The 26,256-nt window shown below is 50.5% G+C and overlaps 1 protein-coding gene, 1 long non-coding RNA gene, 1 other non-coding gene and 1 pseudogene across 4 annotated transcripts; 1 reads left to right on the top strand and 3 right to left on the bottom strand.

The window, feature by feature from the left end:
- Positions 1–1,259: 1,259 nt before the first annotated feature.
- Positions 1,260–7,006, bottom strand: Nags (N-acetylglutamate synthase). Of its 2 annotated transcripts, none has more exons than XM_042282885.2 (8): positions 6,913–7,006; positions 4,723–5,494; positions 3,952–4,226; positions 3,644–3,857; positions 3,190–3,316; positions 2,739–2,910; positions 2,458–2,640; positions 1,260–1,812 (listed from the first exon to the last, which is right to left on the bottom strand). In XM_042282885.2, exons 2-8 carry the CDS (start codon positions 5,125–5,127, stop codon positions 1,659–1,661), a joined length of 1,530 nt encoding a protein of 509 aa, XP_042138819.1. In that variant the 5' UTR covers positions 5,128–5,494; positions 6,913–7,006; the 3' UTR covers positions 1,260–1,658. The 2 variants fall into 2 exon arrangements, with proteins under 2 accessions (XP_042138819.1, XP_006970679.1); XM_006970617.4 differs by having other exon boundaries at positions 3,190–3,370; positions 6,913–6,998.
- Positions 7,007–9,128: 2,122 nt separating this feature from the next.
- Positions 9,129–9,856, bottom strand: LOC102928965 (peptidyl-prolyl cis-trans isomerase A pseudogene; annotated as a pseudogene).
- A 3,776-nt stretch (positions 9,857–13,632) lies between these two features.
- On the bottom strand, positions 13,633–13,796 carry LOC121831899 (U1 spliceosomal RNA). Its single transcript, XR_006075494.2, has one exon. It is a non-coding gene; the product is annotated as a U1 spliceosomal RNA (small nuclear RNA).
- Positions 13,641–15,776, top strand: LOC143274499 (uncharacterized). The gene is made up of 2 exons (XR_013053116.1): positions 13,641–14,498; positions 15,639–15,776. It is a non-coding gene; the product is annotated as an uncharacterized LOC143274499 (long non-coding RNA).
- Positions 15,777–26,256: the final 10,480 nt, after the last annotated feature.

The following is a 26,256-nucleotide window of genomic DNA, read 5'->3' as shown; positions in this document are numbered from 1 at the left end:
AATAAAATCTGGGTCCTATGGAAGAGTAGCCAGTGCTCTTAACCACTGGGCCATTTCTCCAGCTCCCATAATAAAAATCTTTCTTTTTTCTTTTTGGCTTTTCAAGACAGGGTTTCTCTGTAACAGTCCTGGAACTCACTCTGTAGACCAGGCTGACCTCGAACTCACTGAGATCCGCCTGCCTCTGCCTCCCAAGTGCTGGGATTAAAGGTGTGTGCCACCACCACCTGGCTAAAAATAAATCTTAAGAAAATGTTTAGGCCTCAGAGCACTCTCGCCCCTTCAGAGAATCAGTTTGGTTTCTAGCATCCATGTCAGGTGGCTCACAACCATCTGGAACTTCAGCTCCAGGGGACCTTATGTCCTCCTCTTGCCTCTGTGGGTACCTGCAGGAAACGCACGCATGCACACGCGCGTGCGCACGCACACACACACACACACACACACACCATTTGAAAAAAAATCTTCAAAAAATTTTGAGGGCTGGAGAGATGTCTCAGAGGTTAAGAGCACTAACTGTTCTTCCAGAGGTCCTAAGTTCAATTCCCAGCAACCACGTGGTGGCTCACAACCATCTGTAATGAGATCTGGTGCCCTCTTCTGGCCTGCAGGGACATATGCAAGCAGAACACTGTATACATAATAAATAAATCTTAAAAACAAACAAACAAAAACATTGAATGAAAAACCTTTGGGCTCTGGCTTCTTGCCCAGCCCAGGTGTTTTGGTTTTATAAAAGATGACAGGTGATCTGTAATGGGACAGGAAGAATGGCTAAGTCTGGGATTTTAAACCAAGGCCATCCTGTGATTTCTCTGGGTTCTTAAAGGTAAATATGCCATTGCTGTTAGCTGCGATTTTGCCATTACGGGAAGGGAGCTTTGTGGGGCGGGGGGTGTTCCCCACAGTGACAGGCAACCGTCTGGTTTGTGGAGAATGTTTCCTGACCTAGGAGTGGAAGAAGCCCTTTAGGGGTTTGCTGGTCCCTAAGTGAGGAGACATGGGCATGTTTACACTCAGTGCCTTCCAGCTCCATCCAGGTTCCTTTGGTTCCTGGCCTTCAAGCACCTGTTCCCAGAGGGCCATTATCTTTAAAAAGAAATCCTAAACCATCAACTGGGGTGTAGCTTAGTAGGAGAGCACTTGCCTAGAATGTCCCAGGCCCTAGGTGACACCCCTAATATCGAAGAAAAGATCTCCCCATATCCTGAAATCCTTACTGTAATTTAAGTTATCTTGGTTTGTTTTTGAGACAAGTGTGACTCAGACAAGCGTTTGCATTTTAATCAAGGCCTCCTGAAGAATTGCAAGACCCAAAGGAAGTAAAATGGGTGGTAGATCAGGCAGGCTTAGATGCTGTGTAAGACGATGGAGCCTCAAGACAACAGAGGCCACGGAAACTGGCCTGCCCTTCCGGTTACCTGAAGCAGAGCCCTGGAAGTCAATCCCAGCCGCATTCCGAGGCTGACCGTCCAAGGCCATCTGCTTGTGGCTTTGGGGCAGGGTCTTTGGCGTCCCTCTATCTGTGTTTGTCCTGTCCCAGTGCCTCAGCAGACGAGGTGCCGCGTCCTCCCCTCCGCTGCCTGGGGTCACCCCCAGCAGGCACGGCTTTTGGTCCACCCTGGCTATCCCAGGATTTACAGGGCCGGTGATGGTGGTCAGCTGCCCGGGTCAGAAGCTGGCTTACAGAAAGAGTCCGGCAGCCCCTTGGCATGGTTGACCAGTTCATAGGAATCCCGGATGTCAGCCAGGCCAAACCAGAAGAAGATCCACTGCTTGTTGGAGAAGCTGCCGTCGCAATGCTTGAAGTACCTGGGTGTGGAGGTGAAGGGTTCAGCTCTTAGGACAAGGGTGTGCTCACTGCTCACTCTGTTTTCAGGATATTTATCTACTACATGACACCCCACAAGGACCAGTTATTTTTATCCTAAGATGCCAGAGCATCTCATGAAGCCTATATTGCCATTTCCCTAAAGAGCAGCCGAGGCTCAGAGATCTTAGGTGACTTGTTAGGACCTCATGGCTGAGGAGGGTGAGCAGGGGCATCCCCTGCCCACCCCACTGCCCGCCCCCCACTGCCTCATGTAGCAAAGGAGCTGGTACTTTGTTATTTATTTTCTAGTGCCCACGGAGCAGAGCAGTGGGGGCTGAAGATGTGGCTGCTGAATGAAAGAGGAAGGTGTCCCTCAGAGACTGAGCCTAGAGTCAGGAGCTTGGCCACCCGAGTCCAAGGAGAGCTGGAAGGGTCAGGACTGATCAGAATCCTAGTTAAATGCCATTTGCTTTAAAGAACAGCAATGTAGGGTTGAAGAATGCCACTAGGCGACCTTGACCTTAGAGGAGACTTTTCCCTGAAGAAGGGAGCTAGTGAACGGAGGGATGACTGCCCAGCTGTGCTGCCGGTGAAGGCCGGGGCACGGCTGGCTGGGGCTCCTGGAGGAGAAGGGCAAGGCCTACCAGGGATTGATGGGGTTGGTGACCCTGGAGCGCCAGAACAACGTTTGCAGGTCCCTCCGAAGACACTCCCACAGCATCTGGCCGGAACCTTGGCCCTTGCGGCTGGAGCTCACCACGAATTTGTCCAAATACGGGGTGCCCCCTAGTACAGGCTCCACAGTCAGAATGGCTGCCGCGTTGTACCTGGCGCAGCGGGAGAGAGGCAGGCTGGGACTTCCCCTTGGCCTGAAGCTGCCCTGCCGGGGACCTCAGGCCCTGCCCTCTGGGGCCCAGAGGCTCACCCCTCAGAGACATAGATGGAGTGCAGCCGAGGGCGCAGCGACTCCAGATAGTCGTCCCGGAGCTTCTTGCCAAAGCTGGCGTTGACTAGGTTCACTAGGCGGCCCTGGTCAAGGCTGTTCAGGTTGCTCACTCGCAGCATCCGCTCCGCGTTCTTAAACAGGGTGCCACAGCCTGGGGAGATTGGACAGTTAGTTGGGCCAGAGTCAGATCCGCCACTAGGTGCGCTTTCCACCCATCTCCCCAGTTCAAGTTTCTTCCTCTGGTCCCCACCGTCTGGGTTCTCTCAGCCCCGCCCCCCCCCCCCCCCCAAGGTTTCCACAGCCTTGGGAAGCCTCTCCCTACAGCCTCCAGCCTGGCTGGGAAAAGCTGTCATTCCTGCTGGCCCGCAGCCAGGCCTGGTGGGTGCTCACCCTTGGGACTCAGCCCCGCCCACCTCCCTGCAGCCCTCACCCTTGTTACTAAAGAGCTCCGTGAGCAGCGTGCTGGCGGCCGTGATGGCAGCTGAGGAGTAGTGTGGCAGGCGGCTGAGCACGTCCACGATGAGCCGGATCTGCTGCCGTTCTTTGATGCTCAGCCACTGGGCGTTGGTAACAAGGTCAAGGTCAGCGGGCAGGTTCACGTTGCTCAGGATCTAAGTCCCGGGGAGAAGATGAGCCTCCAGCCTCCAGCCTCCGATACACGCCCATACCAAAGTAGGCCCTGTCCTGTGGACCTCTCTTTGACCACTTAACCTTTACTTCCTCCCGGAGTCCTCTACCTAGGCACCAAGGACCAATGCCCCCCTCCCATCATCTTCTGTTAACCCTGCTCTTTCGGCTTGAGAGTAACTGTGGCCTGCCATGGAGTCATGCTGAGGACTCAGGTCCCGCCTAATGCCATGAGGTGGCACGGGAGAGGGACACACCTTCTGACTGTTATCCCGCAGGCCTCCTGAATTATTGAGGAAGATGATTTTGGTGGGTTGCAGGGCTTTGGCCAGAGACGCGGTCACCTCCAGCGAGTCAAGAAGCACTGAACGGCGCGCGGCGGTCTCCCCAATGGGGCACAGGATGGGGATGCTGTTGGACTCCAGGCACCACTGCAACAGGTCTGTCTCCACCGAGACGATGCCGCCGTAGCTGTGGGCCAGATATGGTGCTCGAGAGGGACCAGAGCAGAGCCAGCAGGGTGGCCCGCTCTGAGGATGCCGGGGTGGGCTGGGCTGACACTAACCTGGCATGAGGGGCGGGCTCCGCAGCGCTCAGCACTGATCCACCGCCAAAGAAGGGTACCGCAGTAGCCGCGTTATGCCGCAGCTCATTTACCAGCGCCTTGCAGCTCTGAGCAAGCTGTGCCTTAGCTTCCCAGAAGGAAAGACAACCCGAAGGTGCCGTGGGGGCCGGCAGCCCCAGGACCACCAGCGGCTTCATGTCCATGCGTTGCAGGAAGGCCAGGGCGAAAGCCAGGCTGGACACCGCCTGGGGGCACTGGAACACCTCCTCATCCACCTGTACGGGGCAGACGTTCAGGGACACGACACTGGCTCTAAGGGGCTTGTTCCTACTCCGACCTTAGGACCCTCAGTGACTGCACTCTACTAAGGTGCCTTCAGGCCCCACTTTTGGCCATCTGCTCCGCCCTTTGCCCGTTGGGTCTTGGCCACCCCCTTATCTAGCATTAGTGTTCCTCCCTCGGCTCCTCCCAGCGGCCTTGGACTCTGGGACACCTTGGGGGGAGGGGTGATGAGACAGCTCTGCCCACTGAACCCCTAACTGCGTCCGTGGTGAGGGGCCTTTCTCAGACATCTCCGCTGGAGTACTGGGCTTCCCATCCTCCTAGCAGCACCCAGGCGCAGTTTCTGCAGCCTCCCGGCTTTCCCACACCCCCAGCACTAACTCAACGCCCCTGCGCTGGGGGTTCGTAGCTTGGCATGCCGAGACTGACGACATGTTTGAACAGCCTTCACCACCTTGTTGTGACACGGCGACACAGGAATCGGCTTACCTCCATGACGGCAAAAGGCTTGTCCACCGAGTGGTAGCAGGTCTGGAATTGCGTGAGCCAGTGGCGTGCCTCCCCGGGGCTGGCACCACACTGGTTCAGGAAGGCCTGGATGTCCCGCTGCACCAGCGATCTGCCGGCGGGAGGCGCAGGGGATTCGAGAGGAGTTGGAGGCGGTGTCCACGACGGCTCTTCGACGGCAGGAGACTGGCCACGACCCTTCGCGCCCTCGGCGTCCTCTGCGCGAGCCCTGGCAGTGCTGAGACGGCGTCCTGGGCTGGCGCTCTTCGCCCCGCGCCGCCGCGCGCTATCGCTCAGCCTCCGGGAGCCCCCAGGACCTCCCGGGCTGCGCAGCCTTCTGGCCGCAGCAGCCGACCGCAGGGCTGTGGCTACCCATGCTGTCGCCATGACGACAACCAAACCCACTCGCCCCCCCACCCACAGGTGGCGGTCGGTCTGGAGCGCACAGCACTGGGGGGGTTCTTAACTTGCGGCTGAGTTGGGCTGGATCAGACCCGGGGCGGGGCGGAATAGGAGGCCCCGAGTGGCTTCTGGGTGCGTTTGGGGCGGGGCAATTCACAGACCTGAGGGCGGGGCCTCTACAATTCTCGGCCCCTTGGGGCGGGTGGAAGAGACTGGTACCTTTAGTGATGGTCACGAGGGTCAGATTTAGAGTGGCGGAGCTCTTTAATCCACTGCCAATGCCGGTTCCAGGAAGTGCTCAGGTGTCCCAGGTGTGTCTTTGAGAATTTGCAGGGTCGTGCTGGCAGGTGACCTGAATTGGAAAGAGGAGTCTGGGAAAACTGAACACGGCGTGGTCCTTACTGTAGCCTCTGGATGCAAACAAAGTCCTGTTGTCAAGCTGAACGTGGTGGGGCATATTTGTAATCTCAGCTTCTGGGAGGCTGGGGCAGGAGGATTGTTGCGAGTTCTAGGTGAACCTAGGCTACATAGCAGGGCCTTGTTTTAATCAAAAGATAAAAACCAGTCCTTGTGAGGCAGAGGCAGGCCTGTATCCATTGAGTTCAAGACCAGCCTGGTCTACATAGTGAGTTTCAGGACAGCCAGGGGACTATAATATAGGGAGACGACCCTGTCTCAAAGAAAGAAAAAAAAAAAGACACCCCCCCCAAAAAAAAAAACGGAAACAAACAGAACCCAGCAAGATGGTCGCATACCTGTAACCCCAACATTCCCGAAGTGGAATCAGGAGGATCAGAGTCAAGGTCATTCTTGACTTGGTAAGCAATTCAAGGCCAGCCTGGGCTAATAAAACCCTGTTTTTTGTTTGTTTTTGTTTTTGTGTTTTGAGAGAGTTTCTCTGTATAGCTCTGGCTGTCCTGGAACTCACTCTGTAGACCAGGCTGGCCTCGAACTCACAGATCCGCCTGCTTCTGCCTCGTCAAGTGCTGGGATTAAAGGCGTGTACTACCATCACTTGGCCTAAATCTTGTCTGAGCTCATGATCGGGTTAGCCAGGGTTTGTCAACTCCAGCCACCAGGAGCTACCCTGAGGAATACTATCATAGCCCGAAAGTGCCTCTTTGTTAGTATTAACGCTTTAAGGCTGTTTAAAGCTGAAATTTATACATATGAGGATTGTGACTTGAAGGCCAGTGTCACTTGCCAGAAACAGAAAAAAAAAATGCTTAAGAATAAGGTGAGAACAAAAACCCATTCCATTCCAGATAGAGCAGTATGGCCTGCTGGCTTGAAAACTTGGAAAGTTAGCTTGTGACGGGGCTAATAATACTTTGGTACTGACACCTTCCCAGGCAGAGGGCCGGCTCTGTGAAACCCATTTCTGTCATCTTCATGGTGACCCCAGGAGAGGTATTACTGTCACCCCTTTGTCATTAGGACCTTGAGACGCAGATTAGAAAAGAACCAAGGCTACTCGGCTTATCCGCAGGGATGCACATGTCACAGGACAACAGTGTGTCCATTGTGTGGAAGCACTCCCATGTGCTCCCAGTTAGGACCGTCCTGTACTGGGTACGTTCCCTCCAGTCTAGTCCCCCATTGTCATAGAGGAGGAAATGGGACTCTGTCATAGCAAGGGGACGATGACTTGGCCACGGTCACACAGCTCAGAGTTGGGACATCATATCTTCCCTAGTGTTTTGTTGTCTCTCTGTGGGCTTATTTTGAAAAAGTGACTTTCTATGTCTACCAGGCTGGCTTGGAACTCACTCCAGCATCCTGAGTGTGGGGCGCACAGGCGTGTGTCAGCACACCTAGCTCTTAGTGAGGTTTTGTTTCCCAGGCCAGGATCCCAGGAGACCACCTGGAAGAGGAGCAGTGGCCACTTGAGATTCCCAGGACGCTGGTCTGAGGGGCCCCGTTCTGTGGTGGAGCGTGGGGTAGAATATGTGAGAGGCTCTGGCATCTATCCACGTGAGAAAAATTCCAGAGGCAGCTGGGTAAGTGTGTCGACCCTTTCCTGGAAACTCTCCCTTCAACACACCCACACACACTGTGCCTGGCCTGGGAGTCTGGAATGGGAGGAGCCATGACCTTTGAGTCCTCCTCATTGGTGTTTTCATTCTCTAACTTAAAAAACTAGGCAGGCAGTGCTGCAAGCCTGGGAGGGTCTGTGTGCGGGGGCACGGGCACATGTGCAGGGCACACACACACACACACACACACACACACACACACACAGATGCATGCCTACACACAGATGCATGCATACACACAGATGCATGCACACACATATACACACAGATGCACACACACACACACACACACACACACACACACACACAGATGCAAGCACACATTCACACTGTGGACTCCCCCAGGACCCTTTTCCTCTCCCCCTGTACCGCCAGGCCACTGCACCCCTTGCCAATTACACTTCTCACAGTCTCCAAAGGAGGGGGACCCACCCTTTGAGCTATGATCGTTTTTATCCTAAAACTCCCCCCCCCCCCGAATCAGAGCCCCCAGCCTCCGATGTGCTTCCCCGTCCTTACTGGCTCTCCCTCAAGCCCATCTGAGTGCTCATCCTCTGGTCCCTCCCCTCCAAGCATGTCTTCCTCCTCTTCCTTCTGATCTCATTCCCGCCATCCTTGTCTCAGACTGGAGCTCCCCGGAGACAGGGCTGCCACCTCCCTCCTTGGACTGGGGGCATCCTGAGTGCCCACCCACCCCTTCGTTCCGTTCAGGAAGAGTCACCAGCATCAGTCCCATTGCCCCGGAGCCTGTGGGACAGACAGATCCTGGCTGGGCTTCCACCCAGAGGGCTGTGTCCCCAGGCAGCCAATGGGACCCAGGTGTACCCTAGTGAATGATTAACACCAGGCTGATGGACCTGGGGCCACTGTGTCCCCACGGCTTCGTGCTTAGGGAAGGCCAGCCCCTGCATGAACGTAATGAATGCATGGGAACAGTGACCTGACCTTCCCGCCAGGCCTCCCACATCGGACTCCTCAGCCCTAAGAGTAGAGGCCTTCCTCCTTCTCTGCCCCCCCCTTTTATTTGGGTTGTTTTGAGATGAAGTCATCCCCTCCTTTCCTCTCTTTCAGTTTGCTCTTGACTCCACTCTAACCCAGGCTGGCCTGGAATCCTCCACATAGCCCAGGCTGACTTCAAACTGGTAGCAATCCTCCTGCTTCTGCCTCCCAAGTGTGGGGATAACAGGCCCGACCTCCCAAGTCTGGCTTTGTCCTTATGATTGTATAATCCTCCATTGCTTATAGATTGCTGCATCACATGTCTCCCCAAATCCAGTGGCTTAAAGGAAGCTGTGCTGGTGGATGCTGATGTGAGGGATACAGGAAGGTCTCTCCAGCTGCTCTGCTTCACAGTTTCGTGTTGCGGGCAGGATGGCTGGGCAGGATGGCTGGGCAGGATGGCTGGGCAGGATGGCTGGGCAGCATCGTCAAGGACAGATGCTGAGTCCTGGACCTCTGTCTCACTCATCTGTCTCCTTCTGGGTGGTCTGATTTAGGCTTCCGCACAGCAAGGCGGATCATGAGCACAAGGTCATCCTCTGCTACATAGTGAGTTCAAGGCCAGCCTACATGGGAACCTGGCTCAAAAAACAATGCCTATCTTTTCAAAATTATTTATTTTATTACATATGTATGTGTGCCTGTGTGTGTGTTCGTATGTGGAGGCCAGAAACTGATGTTGGGGGGGGGGGCGGTCTTTCTCTATTGCTGTCCACCATATTTTTTATTTTTATTTTTTAAAATTTATTTATTTATTTATTTTTTATTTTATTAGCATTGGTGTTTTGCTTACATGTATGTCTGTGTGAGGGTGTCAGATCCTGGAGTTACAGACAGTTATAAGCTGCCACGTGGATGCTGGGAATTGAACCTGGGTTCTCTGGAAAAGTAGTCACTGATCCTTTACCACTGAGCCATCTTTCTCGCTCCATATAAATATATATATATATATTATATATTTAACGGTTCTTACTTAGTTTTTATTCATAATCATAAACTTAACTCTGCAATCCAGCTACACTTGGAGGGGAATGAGGAGAATACGGAACCCAGAGAACTTCAGTGAGAGCGGAGATTACAGGGTACTGAGAGCAGATGGGGTGGGGGTGCTCTCCTGAGCTGCAGAAGGAATGGTCTGGGGGTGAGAAGCCCGCAAGTCGAAAGAATTAGAGTTGTCCACAGTTGGAAATGGTGATCTTCTTGCTGGTCTTGCCATTCCTGGACCCAAAGCGCTCCATGGCTGCCACGATGTCCATGCCTTCTTTCACCTTCCCGAAGACCACGTGTTTGCCATCCAGCCACGCAGTCTTGGCGGTGCAGATGAAACACTGGGAAGCATTTGTGTCTGGTCCAGCATTTGCCATGGACAAGATGCCAGGACCTGTATGCTTCAGGACGAAGTTCTCATCCTCAAATTTCTCTCCGTAGATGGATCTGCCGCCTGTGCCATTATGGCGTGTGAAGTCACCGCCCTGGCACATGAATCCTGGAATAACCCTGTGAAAGGAGGAACCCTTATATCCAAATCCTTTCTCTCCAGTGCTCAGGGTGCGGAAGTTTTCTGCTGTCTTTGGAACTTTGTCTGCAAATAACTCGAAGGAGACGCGGCCCAAGGGCTCACCATCGGCCACGATGTCGAAGAATACGGTGGGGCTGACCATGGTGGCTGTAGCAAGCGGCGACAGGGGACAGCGGCGTCTGCAAAGCGGCTATTTTGTTTTTAAATTAAAAATTATTGTTATTGTTTGTAGTGTGTGTGTGTGTGTGTGTGTGTGTGTAGGTCAGAGGACAACTTTATGGGGTCAGTTCTCTCTGTCCATCTTTGTATGGGTTCCAGGGATTGAAGCATTTTTACCTGACAGTCACCTCCCTGACCTTCCATCTTGTTTATTATTTATGTTTTAGACAGGGTCTCTCACTGAACTTGTGGCTTCCTGATTGGCTCAGTGGCCAGCGGGCCTCAGGATCTTATGGTCTTAACCACTTCTCCATGCTGGGATTATAGGCATGCACCTCTTTCTGGCTTTTTGTTCGGTTTTGTTTGTTTGGTTATTATTACTTTTTTTCTTTTTTTTTTTTTTCAAGACAGGGTTTCTCTGTGTAGCTTTGGGCCTTTCCTGGGACTCACTTGGTAGTCCAGGCTGGCCTCGAACTCACAGAGATCCGCCTGGCTCTGCCTCCCAAGTGCTAGGATTAAAGGCGTGCGCCACCACTGCCCGGATATTATCACTTTTTTTCTGAGACAGGGTTTCTCTGTGTAGTTTTGTGCCTGTCCTGGATCTCGCTCTGCAGACCAGGCTGCTCTCGAACTCACAAAGATCTGCCTGCCTCTGCCTCCCGAGTGCTGGGATTAAAGGCGTGTGCCACCACCGCCTTCTGTGGGATGTTCTGTATGGCAAATGTGTTGTTCTGATTGGTAAATAAATAAAACACTGACTGATTCAATGGCTAGGCAGGAAGTATAGGCGGGACTAACAGAGAGGAGAAAAGAAAGAACAGGAAGGCAGAAAGAGACACTGTCAGCCACCACCATGACAAGCCGCATGTGAAGATGCCGGTAAGCCACGAGCCGAGCCACGTGGCAAGGTATAGATTTATGGAAATGATTAATCTAAGCTGTAAGAACAGTTAGCAAGAAGCCTGCCACGGCCATACAGTTTGTAAGCAATATAAGTTTCTGTGTTTACTTGGTTGGGTCTGAGTGGCTGTGGGACTGGCGGGTGACAGAGATTTGTCCTGACTGTGGGCCAGGCAGGAAAACGCTAGCTACAACCGCCCGGCTCTTTCTGGCTTTTTAATGGGTCAAAAACTCAGATCCCCATGACTCTTCAGCAAACATTTTACCAACTGAGCCATCTCCAAAGCCCCTTCGTATCTTAAAAAAAAAATTATTGTGGGCTGGTATGATAGCACACACCTTTGATCCCAGCACTTAAAATTATAACACACAAAACAAAATTATTGTGTGTTTGTGTGTTCATGCAGAAGTGTGTGTGTGATGGTGTACATGGGGAGGTCAGAGGCCAGCTCATGGGAATCAGTTCTCTCCTTCCACTTTGTGAGTTTTGGGGATCGACTCAGGCTTTCAAGGTTGGCAGCAAGTACCTGTACCTGTGGTGGGTCATCACACCAACCCCTCTTATTTTTTAGTACACAGTCTGAGTACTTATGTATGGAATAAAAACATGTCTCAGATTTTGTTTTTGATTCTTTGTCTTTCAAGACAGGGTTTCTCTATGTAACAGCCCTGGCTGGCCTGGAACTTGTTTTGTAGACCAGGCTGGCCTTGAACTCACAGAGATCTGCCTGCCTCTGCCTCCAGTGTTTATTTTCTTTCTTTCTTTTTTTAAAAAAAGGTTTTAGTTTTAGTTTTTTTGTTTGTTGTTTCTTTTGTGCATGTGTACAGTTGGTTTGCTCACATGTCTGTCTGTACACCACATGTGTGTCTGGTGCTGGAGAGAGCACCAGATCCCCAAGACCAGAGTTTCAGACAGTTGTGAGCTGCAGTGTGGGTGCTGGGAATCAAATTTGAGTCTTTTGGAAGAGCAGCTAATGCTCTTAACTACCAAGTCATCTCTCCAGCCCTGGGATATTTTCAAAATAGAAAAAATCCAATGCTTTTCCATATGTTGAGACACTCAATACATGCAAGTCAGGGTTTTCCAGGTGTAGTTTTCCTTTAAGCCATAAATACATAGAGAGAGAGAGAGAGAGAGAGAGAGAGAGAGAGAGAGAGAGAGAGAGAGAGAGTCGAGGCCAGCCTGGTCCACAAAGCGAGTTCCAGGAAAGGCACAAAGCTACACAGAGAAACTCTGTCTCGAAAAAACAAAACAAAACAAAACAAAAAACAAAAAAAAAGAAAGAAAGAAAAGAAATAATGCCGGGCATTGGTAGTGCCTGCCTTTGATCCCAGCACTAGGGAGGCAGAGGCAGGAAGATTTCTGTGAGTTCAAGGCCAGCCTGGTCTATAGGGTGAGTTCCAGGACAGCCAGAGCTACAGAGAAACCCTGTCTTGAAAAACCAAACCAAGTAACCACCCAAACAAACAAACAAAAAAAAAAACTAAGTAAAATATTTTGAGACAGGGTCTTGCTCTGTAGCCCAGGCTGGATTTTTTTGGGCTGTTTGCTGTTTTGTTTTTTGAGACAGGGTTTTGAGAGATTGGTCAGCAGCTAGGAGCACTTATTGTTCAGGCTTCTGCACCTATGTGGCTCACATAAAACTTCCCCGAGGCCACACACATACTCATAAAAGTAATAAATCTTAATGAATTCCAGCTCTACGTGTTATACCAGTGCTTTCCAGCAGAGGGCGCCATATGCTTTGTGTTTTTATTACTGCCTTGGGATTTGTGGAGAGGAAAAGACACATTGTCAGAAGTGGTACTGGCAGGGACCTTCAGTTTTGAGACTTTTAGATGACTAGAAGAGGCAGAGGGGGAAGAAGGCGAGAAAGAGGAGGAGGGGAAGGGTGAGGACAGAGAAGAAGGAGGAAATGGAAGAGAGAATCTGATAACCTTAGATGGTGGTCCTCATCTTCCACCTTATTTTTGAGGCCAGGTCTCTTGTTGGCCACTGTAAACTTCTGTGGTCAGAGTTCATGTATGTCTTTTGTGTTCGAATGTTACAAAATGGTCAATTAATGGATGTTTCAGAAGTTTCTTTGGGAAATGAACGGGTGGAGGGAAGGCCTGCAGAGTGTCCGGGTTTATGAACATATCTTCAAAATGAATATTCAGTGTCTACACCGTAACGCTGGTGCTTCACCTCCCTTGAGAACGCGCGAAAATATATTTGTATGTAGTTACAAATAATGACCACCAGAGGGAGATACCGAAACGCAGCTCCGTCCGACGCCGCGGTACTCAATCAAGAGACGTGCGCCGCAGAGTGAACCGATCCAATCGGTTCGGGGACCCGGCCTGGGCAGGGGGTGGCCGAACCCCTGATCCCCTCGTGTCCGAGATTACCGCCCTAGATCAGGAGTCAGAACCCGGAGGGTTGAGCCCTCCTGGTTTCCTTATTCTGTCTGGGTACAGAGTCCCATCTCAGCTGGGAGAGGACCTGAGCGCTGAGCGGGGTCGGTGTGATGGGCTGCGATGGCCAGGGCCTGGTTAGGGGATTGTGGGGGGTCCTCGGGGGAGACCATAAAGCAACTTAGGGGGCCCCTGCAGAAGCTTGGGAAGCTGGTGCTTGAGGGCAGATGATGTAGGGGCTCTGGTGGTTACAACAGGGTTACCTACTTTTTAAAATAAAATACATTTTTTTTTGTTGTTATAAAAGTAATTTGGGAAAATTACTGAAAAACGTGAAAATTGGTTAAACACAATTTATCCAGTTTACAAATGTACCTGTGTATTGTATTTGATCTGTGATCTGTTTCCTTCTACATTCTTTATTTATTTATTTATTTATTTATTTATTTATTTATTTATTTATTTATTTATTTATTTTTACAGGGGAGAGCGCGAACGCAGTCCCCCACTACCACAAATTATGCAGTCGAGTTTCCCGCATTTGGGGAAATCACAGGGGTCAGCACATCCGGAGTGCAATGGATAAGCCTCGCCCTGGGAAAACCACCTTCGTGATCATGGTATCTCCCCTGCCAGGTAAGTATTCCTTCTACATTCTTATTTCTAAAAATTTCTTAAAATTAGAAACTAGACACAGAGAAACCCTGTCTCGAAAAACCAAAAAAAAAGAAACTAGGTCTTGCTCAGTAGCCCAGGCTGGCCTGAGACTCACGGCCACGCTCTTACTTCAGCCTCTCCACAGGCTCTAGATGGGTAAAAGTACTCAGTGGGAAAAGTGCTGGCTGCCAAGCGATGGCCAGCGCTCACACAGGGAGCAAAGAGCTGACTCCCTCACTATGTATGTCCTGTGACCTCCACCTGGACACTGCAGCATGTGCATGCTTATGCGGGGGCGCGCGCGCGCGCGCGCATCCAGTACATTTACCAGCCAAACCGTCTTACCCCACATTTAACTCTCTGATCTACCTGGGAACTGTGCTGGGGCTTAACCTACCTGAATTAGTGGGGTGGCAGTTTTGGGCCGTGCCTGATCTTCATCACGCAGGCCCTCTGTCCCCTGACTCCCTGGGTGTAGGGTCCCCACTCCTACCCTGGCCCTTTCCTGTGGCTGTTTTAGGTGACAGGTGAGTCATTGCATGGATGATCCAATAATACCACATTGGCCTTAAAGAGTGAAGGATTCAAAGTTGACTTCTGGGCTCCGGTGGGATTGCTCAGTGGGTAGAGACACCTGTTTGCCAAGCCTGATGACCTGAGTTCGGTCTCCAGGGCCTACATAGTGGAAGGTGAGAACTGACTCCTACAAGTTGTGTCCTCACTCTCTCCCGTGCATGCACATGCACACATGTGCACGTGTGCACGGACACACACACACACACACACACACACACAATACTTTTATAAGCTTCAAGTACACATCGCTGTAAGGCCTTCAATAGCATGGGAGAGGAGAGGCTGAGCCAGCTCCCTGTGTTCGTTCCCCAGAACCCAAGCTGTTTTTCTGCCTCAGATCCACTTTCTCCACTTCAACTACAGGTGTCTGTGGGGGTGAACAGGGGGTGGAGGGTAGGGGGGTGGGGATAGAGGAGGGGGGTGGGCAGGGGGAGGGAGGGTGGAAGTGGGGCTGGAGAAACAGTTCCGAGGTTAAGAGCACTTGCTGCTCTTACAGAAGACCTGGGTTTGGTTCCCAGCACCCATACAGTGGCTCACAAACATCTGTAACTCCAGTTCCAGGAGCTCAGATGTAGATGAAATTCTAAACGGTCTTATTAAATAAGAAACTCAGAGCCAAATGCAGAGTTAAAAGCCCAGAGATCAGAGAGCAGCAGCCAAGAGCTAAGACCACCTTCTTAACCTCTCACTGTCGCTGTTGTCCTTCCCCCGAGAGAGACCTACTTCCTGTGTGTCTGTATATATTTATTTATTTATTTATTGGGCTGAGGATCGAACCCAGGGTCTTGCGCTTGCTAGGCAAGCACTCTACCACTGAGCTAAATCCCCAACCCGTGTCTGTCATTTTATTGCCTTTCTGTTCTGCCTTCTCATTGGCTCTAAACCCAACCACATGACTTTCTCGTCACTGCCTGTCTATACAGACCTCCAGGTCTCTATGGTTGGTACTTGGATTAAAGGTGTGTGTCACCATGCTGGCTGTGTCCTTGAACACACAGACTCTGCCTGCCATGTGATCGGATTAAGGGAGTGTGCCACCACTGCCAGACTTCTGTTTAATGGCTATAACCTCTGATCCCCAGGCAACTTTATTTATTAACATACAAATAAAATCACATTTCAGCACAAATAAAATATCACCATGCTCAGATGTCTCCTCCTCTGACCTCCACAGACACCAAGCACACACGTGGTGCATAGATATCGAAGCAGGCAAAACATCCATCTGCATAAAACTAAATCTTAAACTACAGGTGCTGCTGTTCCCTACTAACCCCAGGACTCAGGATGCTGAGGCAGGAGGATCACGAGTTGAAGACGAGCTGAGCTCCATGGTGAGACCCAGCTGCAAAATAAATAGATGAATAAAATGAAAACATAAAAAAATTAAACTGAGTTGTTTGCTTGTGTGGACTCTGGGCGCACATGCTGTCTTGTGACAGGATCGCGGGCAGGAATGGGCACACAGGCAGTCTCTGGTGAGGGGGATTGCTAAGTGCATGAAAAAAAAAAAAAAAGGTCTTTGTGCTGACCTCACATGAGTCTGGTCAGCATGAGGCAGGGGCAGCTGTTCTTGTGAGCGACCTGCTCAACCCCGGGGATGGATAGAGACTTGGATACGTCCCCCAATCTGGGCAACCCTCCTTTGGTGGGGTCTCAGCCTGCGTCACTTCCTCCTCAGTGCCCCCCACAGGTGCGGGGCCGGGGCCCGGGGCCGGGGAAGGGGGGAAGAAGTGGGGGAGGGGGTCGAACCCAGATAAACCAGTCAGGGGAGGGGAGGGCAGGGCTGGAGAGAGCGGCTACTCAGAATGAAGCTTGAGTCTCAGGGGCTCAGAGGCATTCGTTCCAGCCAGGAGTAATTAAAGGGAGAGTGGAGGTGGGCCGGCGCTCCTCTGAGGCCCTGGGTGCAACTGAGAGATGAAGGCGAGAGAGCTGGAGAGCCCTGCACCGGCAGAGAAAACTGGTGACCAGAGAAGCGGCTCTAGGACAGAGTCACCCACTTCTGTGCCGCCCGCCGCAGGAGGAAGGGCACGCGCGGGCAAGGGCTGGGGAGTGTGCTGCAATCTGGCTTCCGCTTGGTGGCCTGGCTTCACAAGGCTAGGTTAGACTAGCCTGAGCTAGCATTGCCTTCTCTGGGCTGTGCGATCCTGGGTTGGTTGCTTCGCCTCTCTGAGCCCCATTCCAAATAAGTAAAGAGGTAGCTAATAACTCAGGCCTGGAAGGATTGCTGTAGGGATTAAATGCAAGATACATCGGAATGTGCGGGGTTTGCAGCACACACATGAAGGACCTGGCAGTCAAAAACCAGTCGGTAGCGGGAGATGTAAATACAGTTTGTCCTTAGGGATGTGCGCTGTTTTTTTTTTTTTTGGTTTTTCGAGACAGGGTTTCTCTGTGTAGCTTTGCGCCTTTCCTGGAGCTCACTTGGTAGCCCAGGCTGGCCTCGAACTCACAGAGATCCGCCTGGCTCTGCCTCCCGAGTGCTGGGATTAAAGGCGTGCGCCACCACCGCCCGGCTTTTTTTTTTTTTTTTTTTTTTTTTTATTGACAACTTCATACAGAGACACATCCGTAAAGTGTTGTAAACCGAGCAAGGAGGAGCAGCCAGTAGGGAACACATCTCCATCATCCACCTCCTCATCAGCTCCTGCCTCCTTTCTGCTCTAACTTCCTCCAGTGATGGACTGCGATGCTGAAGTGTAAGCCAAATAAACCCTTTCCTCCCCAGGTTGCTTTTGGTCATGGTGTGTTCTTGCAGCAACAGAAACCTTGACTAAGACAGTATGAAAGCCTACAGCCACAGAGCCTGAGTGTCCAACTCAGCATCTGAGAGGCATGAGCTGAAGGTGGACGTACAGCTGCCCTCACCATGACCACAACTGCATCCAGGCACAGACATCATTAAAGTCTCAAAGGGTTTTTTCTTTTAAGGCAAGACTTCATGTATCCTAGGTTGCTGCCACCCCCCCAAATCACCATGTAGACTACCAAGGCTGACTCTGAACTATAGATCCCCCTGAGTAAGCCTCCTTAATGTGGATGTACAGCCTACACTCAGCTTAAAGTGTTTTAAATTTTGTTTAAAACTTTATTTAAAAAAAAAAAAAAGGTTAAAGGTCAGTCGTGGCGGCACATGCCTTTAATCCCAGCACTCGGGAGGCAGAGGCAGGTGGATCTCTGTGAGTTCCAGGCCAGCCTGGTCTACAGAGTGAGTTCCAGGACAGCCAGGGCTACACAGAGAAACCCTGTCTATTGTTGCCTGGGGGACCAGTCCCTGACAATGTAGGGCTCTAAAGGAATCCACGGTGTTGGTGTATTCTAGACTTTTCTATCTGAGGGGGTTAGGGAAAAAGACACCCCACACTCTCTTAATGGTTTCCTTCAGACCTTTTCTTTATTCCTCTTTTGCATTCTCTAATCTTTATTTTCCTGGTGATTTCCTTCTCTCATTCTTTTTTTTTTTTTTTTGGTTTTTCGAGACAGGGTTTCTCTGTGTAGCTTTGCGCCTTTCCTGGAGCTCACTTGGTAGCCCAGGCTGGCCTCGAACTCACAGAGATCCACCTGGCTCTGCCTCCCGAGTGCTGGGATTAAAGGCGTGCGCCACCACCGCCCGGCCCTTCTCTCATTCTTGATGTTTTTCTTCTAACTCTCATTTTTTTTTTTTTTTTTTTGAAGCTGAGAACCGAACCCAGGGCCTTGGGCTTGCTAGGCAAGCGCTCTATCACTGAGCCAAATCCCCAAGCCCCTAACCCTCATTCTTGATGTTTCCTCTGGCCCATTTTAACTCTCCTCTATTCTTTCCCTTACAGCTTATATACCCCAGCAAATCTTTCAGGCAAGATACAAATTACAATGTGGTTACGTTCTATTTTTCAAGTGAATGATTACAATGAATACAAAACAAACAGTAAAAAAAAAACCAGCATGTTTTTCATATCCCTTACATGATACAATGTTTTACATATTACAGGTGAAAAACAAATTATCCCAAGAACCCACATACATTCATACTCAAGCAACTTGTTATAGATTAACCATGTGGGCAAGCAAGGTATTTTTCTCAGTCAGGTCTTTTACTGGCAAGCTGCATTTTGAAGTTACAGAGGAAGGGCTAATCACTTTATTACTTATCTTGAAATGTAATCTTATAAGGAATCTTAAATGAATCACAAACCTAAATTTTACTCAGAACCATTTATTTAATGATAATAAATCATTCTTTTTTTTTTTTTTTTTTTTTTTTTTTTTTTTTGGATTTTCGAGACAGGGTTTCTCTGTATAGCTTTGCGCCTTTCCTGGATCTCGCTCTGTAGACCAGGCTGGCCTTGAACTCACAGAGATCTGCCTGGCTCTGCCTCCCGAGTGCTGGGATTAAAGGTGTGTGCCACCTCATCAATAGTTTTCTATAACAGGAGATTGAGGATAGAAATGGGTCTAAGGAATTAATCATTACCTTTGGTCATCAGCCAGCCAGTCCTAACAAGAAAGGCATGTCAGCTAATGATAATTGGATTGCTTTGTTCTTGTTCCCTGACCTTAAAGAGTTCTACACTCACCGGGGGTGGAGGCGCACACCTTTAATCCCAGCACTCGGGAGGCAGAGGCAGTCGGATCTCTGTGAGTTTGAGGCTAGCCTGGGCTACAGAGTGAGTTACAGGAAAGGCACAAAACTACACAGAGAAACCCTGTCTCGAAAAACCAAAAAAAAAAAAAAAAAAAAAAAAAAAAAAAGTTCCACATTCTACTACGTGCCTTTCTAAAACTTTAGATTATCTTCTTGGGTTTTTCACCTCAAAGCTATTTGACAAAAACATCTTAGTCTAACTTTATTTTCAAAGGTTTGTTTCAGCTGTGATGCACCATAAAACCTGCGAACATATCTCCCAATATTAAGGTTAAAAGAATTTAAGTTAGCTGGGCTAACTGGGATTTAGTTGTTTTTCTTAATCCTTAACCAAAGCCACAGTCTACAGCTCCTCAAAAGGAACTCATGTGTTCTAGCTGTGTGACACTTCCTCGTACTTTGATGATTTAATCATCAAAACTCTGTATGAACTAATATCATTATTATCAACTAGACAGTACAGCTTAGGAAGAAATCATCTTCATAATAATCCACAGGGGAAAATGTACAGTAGAACAGGATGTTTCCATGAGATAATCACACTACACTACAGGCAGGGGGGATCTCCCCACATCCATTCATACCATGCCAGATACCAGAGAAAGATAACAGCAGCAAACCTGTGAAGGCACAGCAGAAGCAAAAAGCAATCCAGGGTCTCAGGGCTTTGCCTCTATCTGAGATTCACCCATCAGGGAGTGGCCTCCTGGTGGGCTGACACCTGGAGTCAGTTACCACCTGCTGCTCCTCTGGCATCGCCAGTGGCACCTTCTTAAAAAAGTGTTGAAAAAAGATCACACACGAAATTAACAAGACCCAGAGACTACATAACTGGACAAACTTCTATACAGTTAGAGTAGCCTTTGGAATGGAAGCTGTGGAGTGTCACATTGGATTGTAAGCTTTCACTACAGAATATATTCTAATGCACTGATACACCACCAGAACTGTAAAATTCATGAGAATAAGGACCAGAAAAGCAATGATCTTTATGCTCTCTTCTCATGTTCACACAGAATAGATGTACACGCATAAACAAATGTACATGTGGATGCAGTTCAACATGTACGAAGGGGAACAAGAAGGAGTAACTATTAGACACCAGGAAGGACTGAATGCTGGTAACGGATGTCTCCCAAGTGCTGGGATTCGGGTTTGAGCCAGCATGCCTGCCTGGGGTAGTTTGATGTATTCTTACTGTTTTGCTTTTTGTTGTTATTTTCTATTCATCTTATCCTTTGAGTGCCACTTTCTTCCAACATTTACAGATGCTGAACCCAAGGGCCAGAGAGAGAGACCAAACAACTTGCTAAGATCAGTGTGCTGCAGGCAGGATTTGGGGTCAGACCTGTGTGAGACTGTGAGATGCACACACATACACACACACACATACTACACACATACAAACATCTGTACCACACACACATACACATACTACACACATACAAATATCTGTACCACACACACACATACACACACAACATACATATCACATACATCCACAACCCCAAACATAACCTCCCTCACAACACACACACAAAACACACATACCACACACATCCACATACTCACACCACACATACCACACACACACACACACACCACACCACACATAACACACACACACACACACACACACACACACACACACACACACACAAACATTATAGCTCCTATAAACTGCCAGACACAGAACTGTGGCGAGGAGACCTGGGGCCTCCAGGTAGTAACTCAGGCCTGTGGGAACCATGGGAAGAAGGGTGCCAATTCCTCTCGGGCACCCCCATGCCATCTCACCTGAGCATACACCTGGATACACATCTCAAGGGAGGGGCCTGGAACTCACCTCCCTCTGTGGGTCCTAGGTGCTGTCACCCTGCTGTGGAATCCTAGCAATCCCTTAGTCCGTGTCTCCTACATCCCTAGGCTCAGGGCCTGGCTCTTTCCTGATGGACAGCAGTCCCCTGGGGCTCTGGTCGTTCCTGGTACCTCTTTCCTGGAAGGAGGCTGGAGATATTACCAGAGGGCACAGGAGGAGGGTGATGCTGGGATGGGGAACAGGCTGGGAGGACACTGAGCTTTAGACAGGGTCCCATAATGTGCGGCCCATCCCGGTTCTGTGTGGTCCAGGTAGGTCCTTGAACTTGGATCCTCTTGTTTCAGACTCCCAGGGGCTAGGTGTGCTGCAGGCAGGATTTGGGCTCAGACCTGTGTGAGACTGTGAGATGCACACACATACATACACACACATACTACACACATACAAACATCTGTACCACACACACATACACATACTACACACATCCACATACTCACACCATACATACCACACACACACGTGAGAGCCACCATGCCCGTGGAACAGTATAACATTTTAATGCGGTCAAATTTATAAGTTTTATTTCTTCATTGTTTTTGTGTTTAGACAGGCCTTCTCTTTCTCATTACAGAAGTCACGGTGCTCGTCTGCATGTTCAGAAAGGAAACAAACAAAGCCCTGGCGGGTTCCACCCCTCCTGCAAGCAGACGGGATTTAATTAAGAGCAAATTGAGATTTAATGAGCCTGCGGGTCCTGGTCTAGACTTAGAAAGAATCGATTTCAGTAACCTGGGCGTGTGAGGAGAGGTGATCTGTCTGACACCCAGATGGAGTGTACAGAAGGACACAGAGAGGCAGCCTAAGGTGGTAGCCTAGGATCTGTGCCTCAGTTTCCCCATCTGTGAAGGCAGGAGGTGGCACTAGCTTGGAAAATTTTAGGATGAGGCAGGTGCAGGGTCTGTAGAGTGAGTGAGAATCCCCCTGCCACTGATGAGCTGTGTGAACAGAGTTTTCACCTTCCTGCGTTGGCAGTTTCCCTCTGAGGCGGGTCCCAGGCCTCGCCAGGTCAGGACAGGGAAAATCAGATGCCAGGTCTGTCTCACACATACCTGTGTCCTGCTCAACCTCCGTCCACGTGGGCTGTTAATAGTGGCAGCGGCTGGCTGATGGAATTTAGGAATTTCCGAGAAGCCCCAGGTATCGACCCAAGGGGCAGGAGACAGACAAGTACTTCTGGGGACAGGAGGAGAGGTCCTGATCCCGGTGTTGGACAGTGTCATGTCCATCTGCCTCCCCCGTCCCTTGAAACCCTGTTAGTGACTGCGTCAATTTTCAGACCCAGGGGAGGCGGGAGTAGCCGCTCCTCCGGCTCTTATCAGCGATGGGCAGATATGCCTTGGCCTAATGGAAGCCTCACGGGTGGATCCGGTGGATCCCGCGGTGTTTGCGGAGATAAGCTCCGGCAGGCGCCCCGGCTGGGTACACAGAGGCCACTTAGCTGCGCAAACAGCCCAGCTGCCCGCGGATGCTCAGCTTGGGCTGGCACCTACGACTGATCTACCGGGTCCTGCCTGTGGCTTTGGGAAGCCAGACCCTAGGGGACCAGGAAGGGGGGTAATACGGGGGCATGTGACAGATGACAGTGGCAGCCACGGCTGGACTCAGCTCTTAGGTGGGGTGAGTGGCTGGGGCTGAGCCCGGGGTCATGTCAACAGCACGAGAATGCCAGCAGGCACACAAGCGTGTGTGTGTGTGTGTGTGTGTGTGTGTGTGTGTGTGTGTGTGTGTGGTGAGTCTTTGCCTGAGAGTGGAACCTGAGCTGGAGAAAGTGGGTTTATATGGGGGGCTGTTCCTGCTAGGTATAGCCCGGGGCTTCCAGCACAATGCTTTCTCTATGCAGTGTTCGGCCCAGCTAGGCTGTGCATGCTCTCCATTCTCTGACAGGCCTCAACCCTCCTTTCCTGGGGCCAGTCACCCAGAGACCAGAGTCCTTCAAAGGCTCAGTCGGTGTCACACCAGGCTGGCACACTAACCAGGCTCCAGAGCCGGGGTGCTACACATGCCCCCAGTGGAGGCCAGGGCAGGAGGGGCCCTGGGAGGGAAGGCAGACTCTCACTGCTTCCTTCATATGCCTGTCTTCTGCTCCAGTGACCCTTGGGACTCCATCACGCCTGCCCCCGGAGGCTACAGACTTAGGGCTATACCGTCCTCTTCCTCCCTTTAGATGCCAATATCAAAATACAACTGAAGTAAGGATGGCGTGAGCAGAGAAGCCCATGGGACATAGCGTGATGGAAGGCCTCAGGCTCACACAGCCAGCTTGGCCCAACGCTGCACCTCGCCTTGCTAACCCTCCGTTAACTTGAAAGACTCTGTCCCATCTTGTGTCCTGTGTAGTCGCCATACAGTCACACGCCCCATCTGCCTTTGCTTGCCTGGATTCCTGCGCCTCTATAACCTTGGCTATCAGTTCCCGTGGTTTTGGCCTGCTTTCCCGGAAGTAAGCCTGCCATCTGTAAGAGTTCAGGTTGTCCACTGCGTCAGCACGGACATCTCAAGCACACCCCTCGACACCCATGTCTAAATGGTGCTGCCTCACCCAACCTGGGCTTCGGTCCTCTGGGGTGGAGTCTCTTGCTGCCTGGCTCTCCCAGAGAAGGGCTTCCACTCCAAATGGGGAGCTTGCTGCCTGCCAGTCACAGTTAGGGATGATGACTGTGGCTGAGGGTGTTGGTCCAAGTGCTCAGACCTGCAGAGTTCTAGAGTTCCCCTGTGGAAGAGCTCATAGAGCTTAGAAAATGTCTGTGAAGCAACAGTTTCATTAAAATTTAAAGTTACATTTGTATGTGTATCCCACCCTTCATCGTGTGTGTGTGTGTGTGTGTGTGTGTCTGTGTGTGTGTGTCTGTGTGTGTGTGTGTGTGTCTGTGTGTGTGTGTGTGTGTGTGTATGTGTATCTCACCCTTCATCGTGTGTGTGTGTGTGTGTGTGTGTGTGTGTGTGTGTGTGTGTGTGTGTGTGGTTTCTCTCCTTTCATCATGTGGGTCCCACGTATTGAACTCAGGCCATCACGCTTGGTGGCAAGCACCTTCACCTGCAGAGCCATTTTGCTAGCCCATCAGCCAGTACTTTTTTTTTTAGACAAAGTCTCACTATGTCACCCTACCTTGCATGGAACTCACCATGTAGACCCAGCTGCCCTTTAATTTACAGAGATCTGCCTGCCTCTGCTTCCTGAGCACTAGGATTAAAGGTTCCCCTCCCAACACACACCAGCTGTGTAACTAGTACTCTTGTGAATAGAAACCAGCATGGCTGCTTTGGGAAACTGGTCATCTCTACCCCAGGGTGACACAAACCGTTCTGTAAGCCAGCGCTCCACCCTCAGCTGTATACTCTCACAGAAATGTGTGCACACTGTCACCGAAAGACGCTTCCCTTTGTCTGTACCCCCAGTACAGGAGGATCCGCTGGCTGGCCCAGTCCAGCAGAATTGGTGAGCCCCAGGTTCACTAAAGGATGCTGTTTAATACAAAAAAAGGTGGAGGGATTGGAGAGACAGCACACACACACACACACACACACACACACACACACTCACACACTCATACACACACACACTCACACACTCACACACACTCATATACACACACACACGCACACACACACACACACACACACACACACACACACACACACACACGGTATCTGGATCTGTGAACACCGGCCCTGCAACCCTTTTGATACACCGGAGAACGGGATAACTGGTCCCCCAGGCAGGAGGAAGCAGGGAGGGGTGCACAGGGGCTGGTAGTGGGAACTGTTTCCTGTGCCGGGTGCTGACTCTGTGGCTGGGTTCAGTTTGTGCAAATCCATCAAGCTAAACATTTACAGTCCCTGTGCTTTAATGGGTGTACACTAGTCTTCAATAAAACACTGAAAATGGTTTTTAAACATTTATAGAGTTAGCATTTGGATGGACTTATGCCACATTAAACTCTCGGCTCCGCCACACCCTCCTTCGTCTGTCCCCTGTCCCCTCTTCTGTTCCTGGGTCTTGCCCAGGACCCATACTTCCACCGCCACCCCAGGCTGGCCCGCTCCTGGGAACTCAGGTTGTGCAAGGTGTACTTTAACACGTGAAAACAATTTTTTAAGTTTTAATTATGGGGGTGGTGGTCAGGTGTGTGCACATGAGTGCAGGTGCCCCCAGAGGCCAGGGGCATCAAATCCACGAGAGCTGGAGTCAGAGGTAGCTGTGCGCCACCTAACATGGGCGCAGGGAACAGAACTTGGGCTCTCTGCAAGAGCAGTGTGAAATCCTGGCTGCGGAGCAGAGTCTCTCCAGGCCCCATTGTTGTTGTTTTGATAGCTTACAGGTACAGAGATTCTGGTGATCCTATCCATATTACGTTCTTGTCTCCTTCCCGTGACAAAATGGCCTGTGACTGCAGCAACTTCAGCAAGGATGGGCACTGGTGACCCAGCTCGGGTCCTCTGTAAGAGCGGCTAACATGCTCTCAACCACTGAGCTGGCTCACTCATCTGATCCCGAACTCCCTAGGTAGCCAAGGCTGATCTTGAATTCTCAACTATCCCTGTGCATCCATTCAGGTGTGTTGGAATGACATGTGAGCTACCATGCCTGAGGAGTTCAAGATCATCCTTAGCTACTTAAGAAATTCAAGGCCAGCTTGGGCTACATGAGACCCTGCCTCAGAAAAGATGAGGAGGGGCTGGAGAGGTGACTCAATGGTTAAGAGCTCTTGCTGCTCTTCCAGAGGACCTGAGTTCAGTTCCCAGTATCCAAGTCAGGAGACTCAAAACCACTGTTGACTCCAGTTCCAGGAGGATCTGGCACCCTCTTCTAGTCTCTGTGGGCACACACACACAAATATGATTTAAAAAAAATTTGTAAAACAAAACAACAACATGGTGGTACACGCCTTTAATCTCAGCACTCAGAAGGCAGAGGCAGGTGGATCTCTGTGAGTTTGAGGACAGCCTGATTTACAGAGCAAGTTCTAGGATAGCCAGGGCTACACAGAGAGACTCTGTCTCAAAAAGCCAACCAAAAAAAAAAAAAAAAAAAAAACAACAAAAAACAAAAAACACTCAGAACAAGGGAAAAAAAAAAAACCAACAAGGTGGATGACTTTTGAGGAATGATACCCAAGATTGACTGCTGGTCTCCACATATATACACACATAACTGTACATGCATCCTCCCCTCACCCCGAAACACCCCAAAGTTAGTGTCCTCAAGCTGCATTCTCAAATTTGAGCAATCACTTTAGGGACTGTAAAACACAAACTGCTGGCTGGGCATTGAGGGGTACACCTGACCTCCAGCACCTGGGACACGGAAGACACAACATATTGAAACAGTGTGCGTGTGTGCGCGCGTGCGTGCGTGCGTGCGTGCGTG

Source organism: Peromyscus maniculatus, chromosome 8 (assembly GCF_049852395.1).
Source record: "Peromyscus maniculatus bairdii isolate BWxNUB_F1_BW_parent chromosome 8, HU_Pman_BW_mat_3.1, whole genome shotgun sequence".
NCBI classification, from domain to species: Eukaryota; Metazoa; Chordata; class Mammalia; order Rodentia; family Cricetidae; genus Peromyscus; species Peromyscus maniculatus.
Note: the sequence above shows the minus strand (reverse complement) of the source record. Positions and strands in the feature narration are given on the sequence as shown.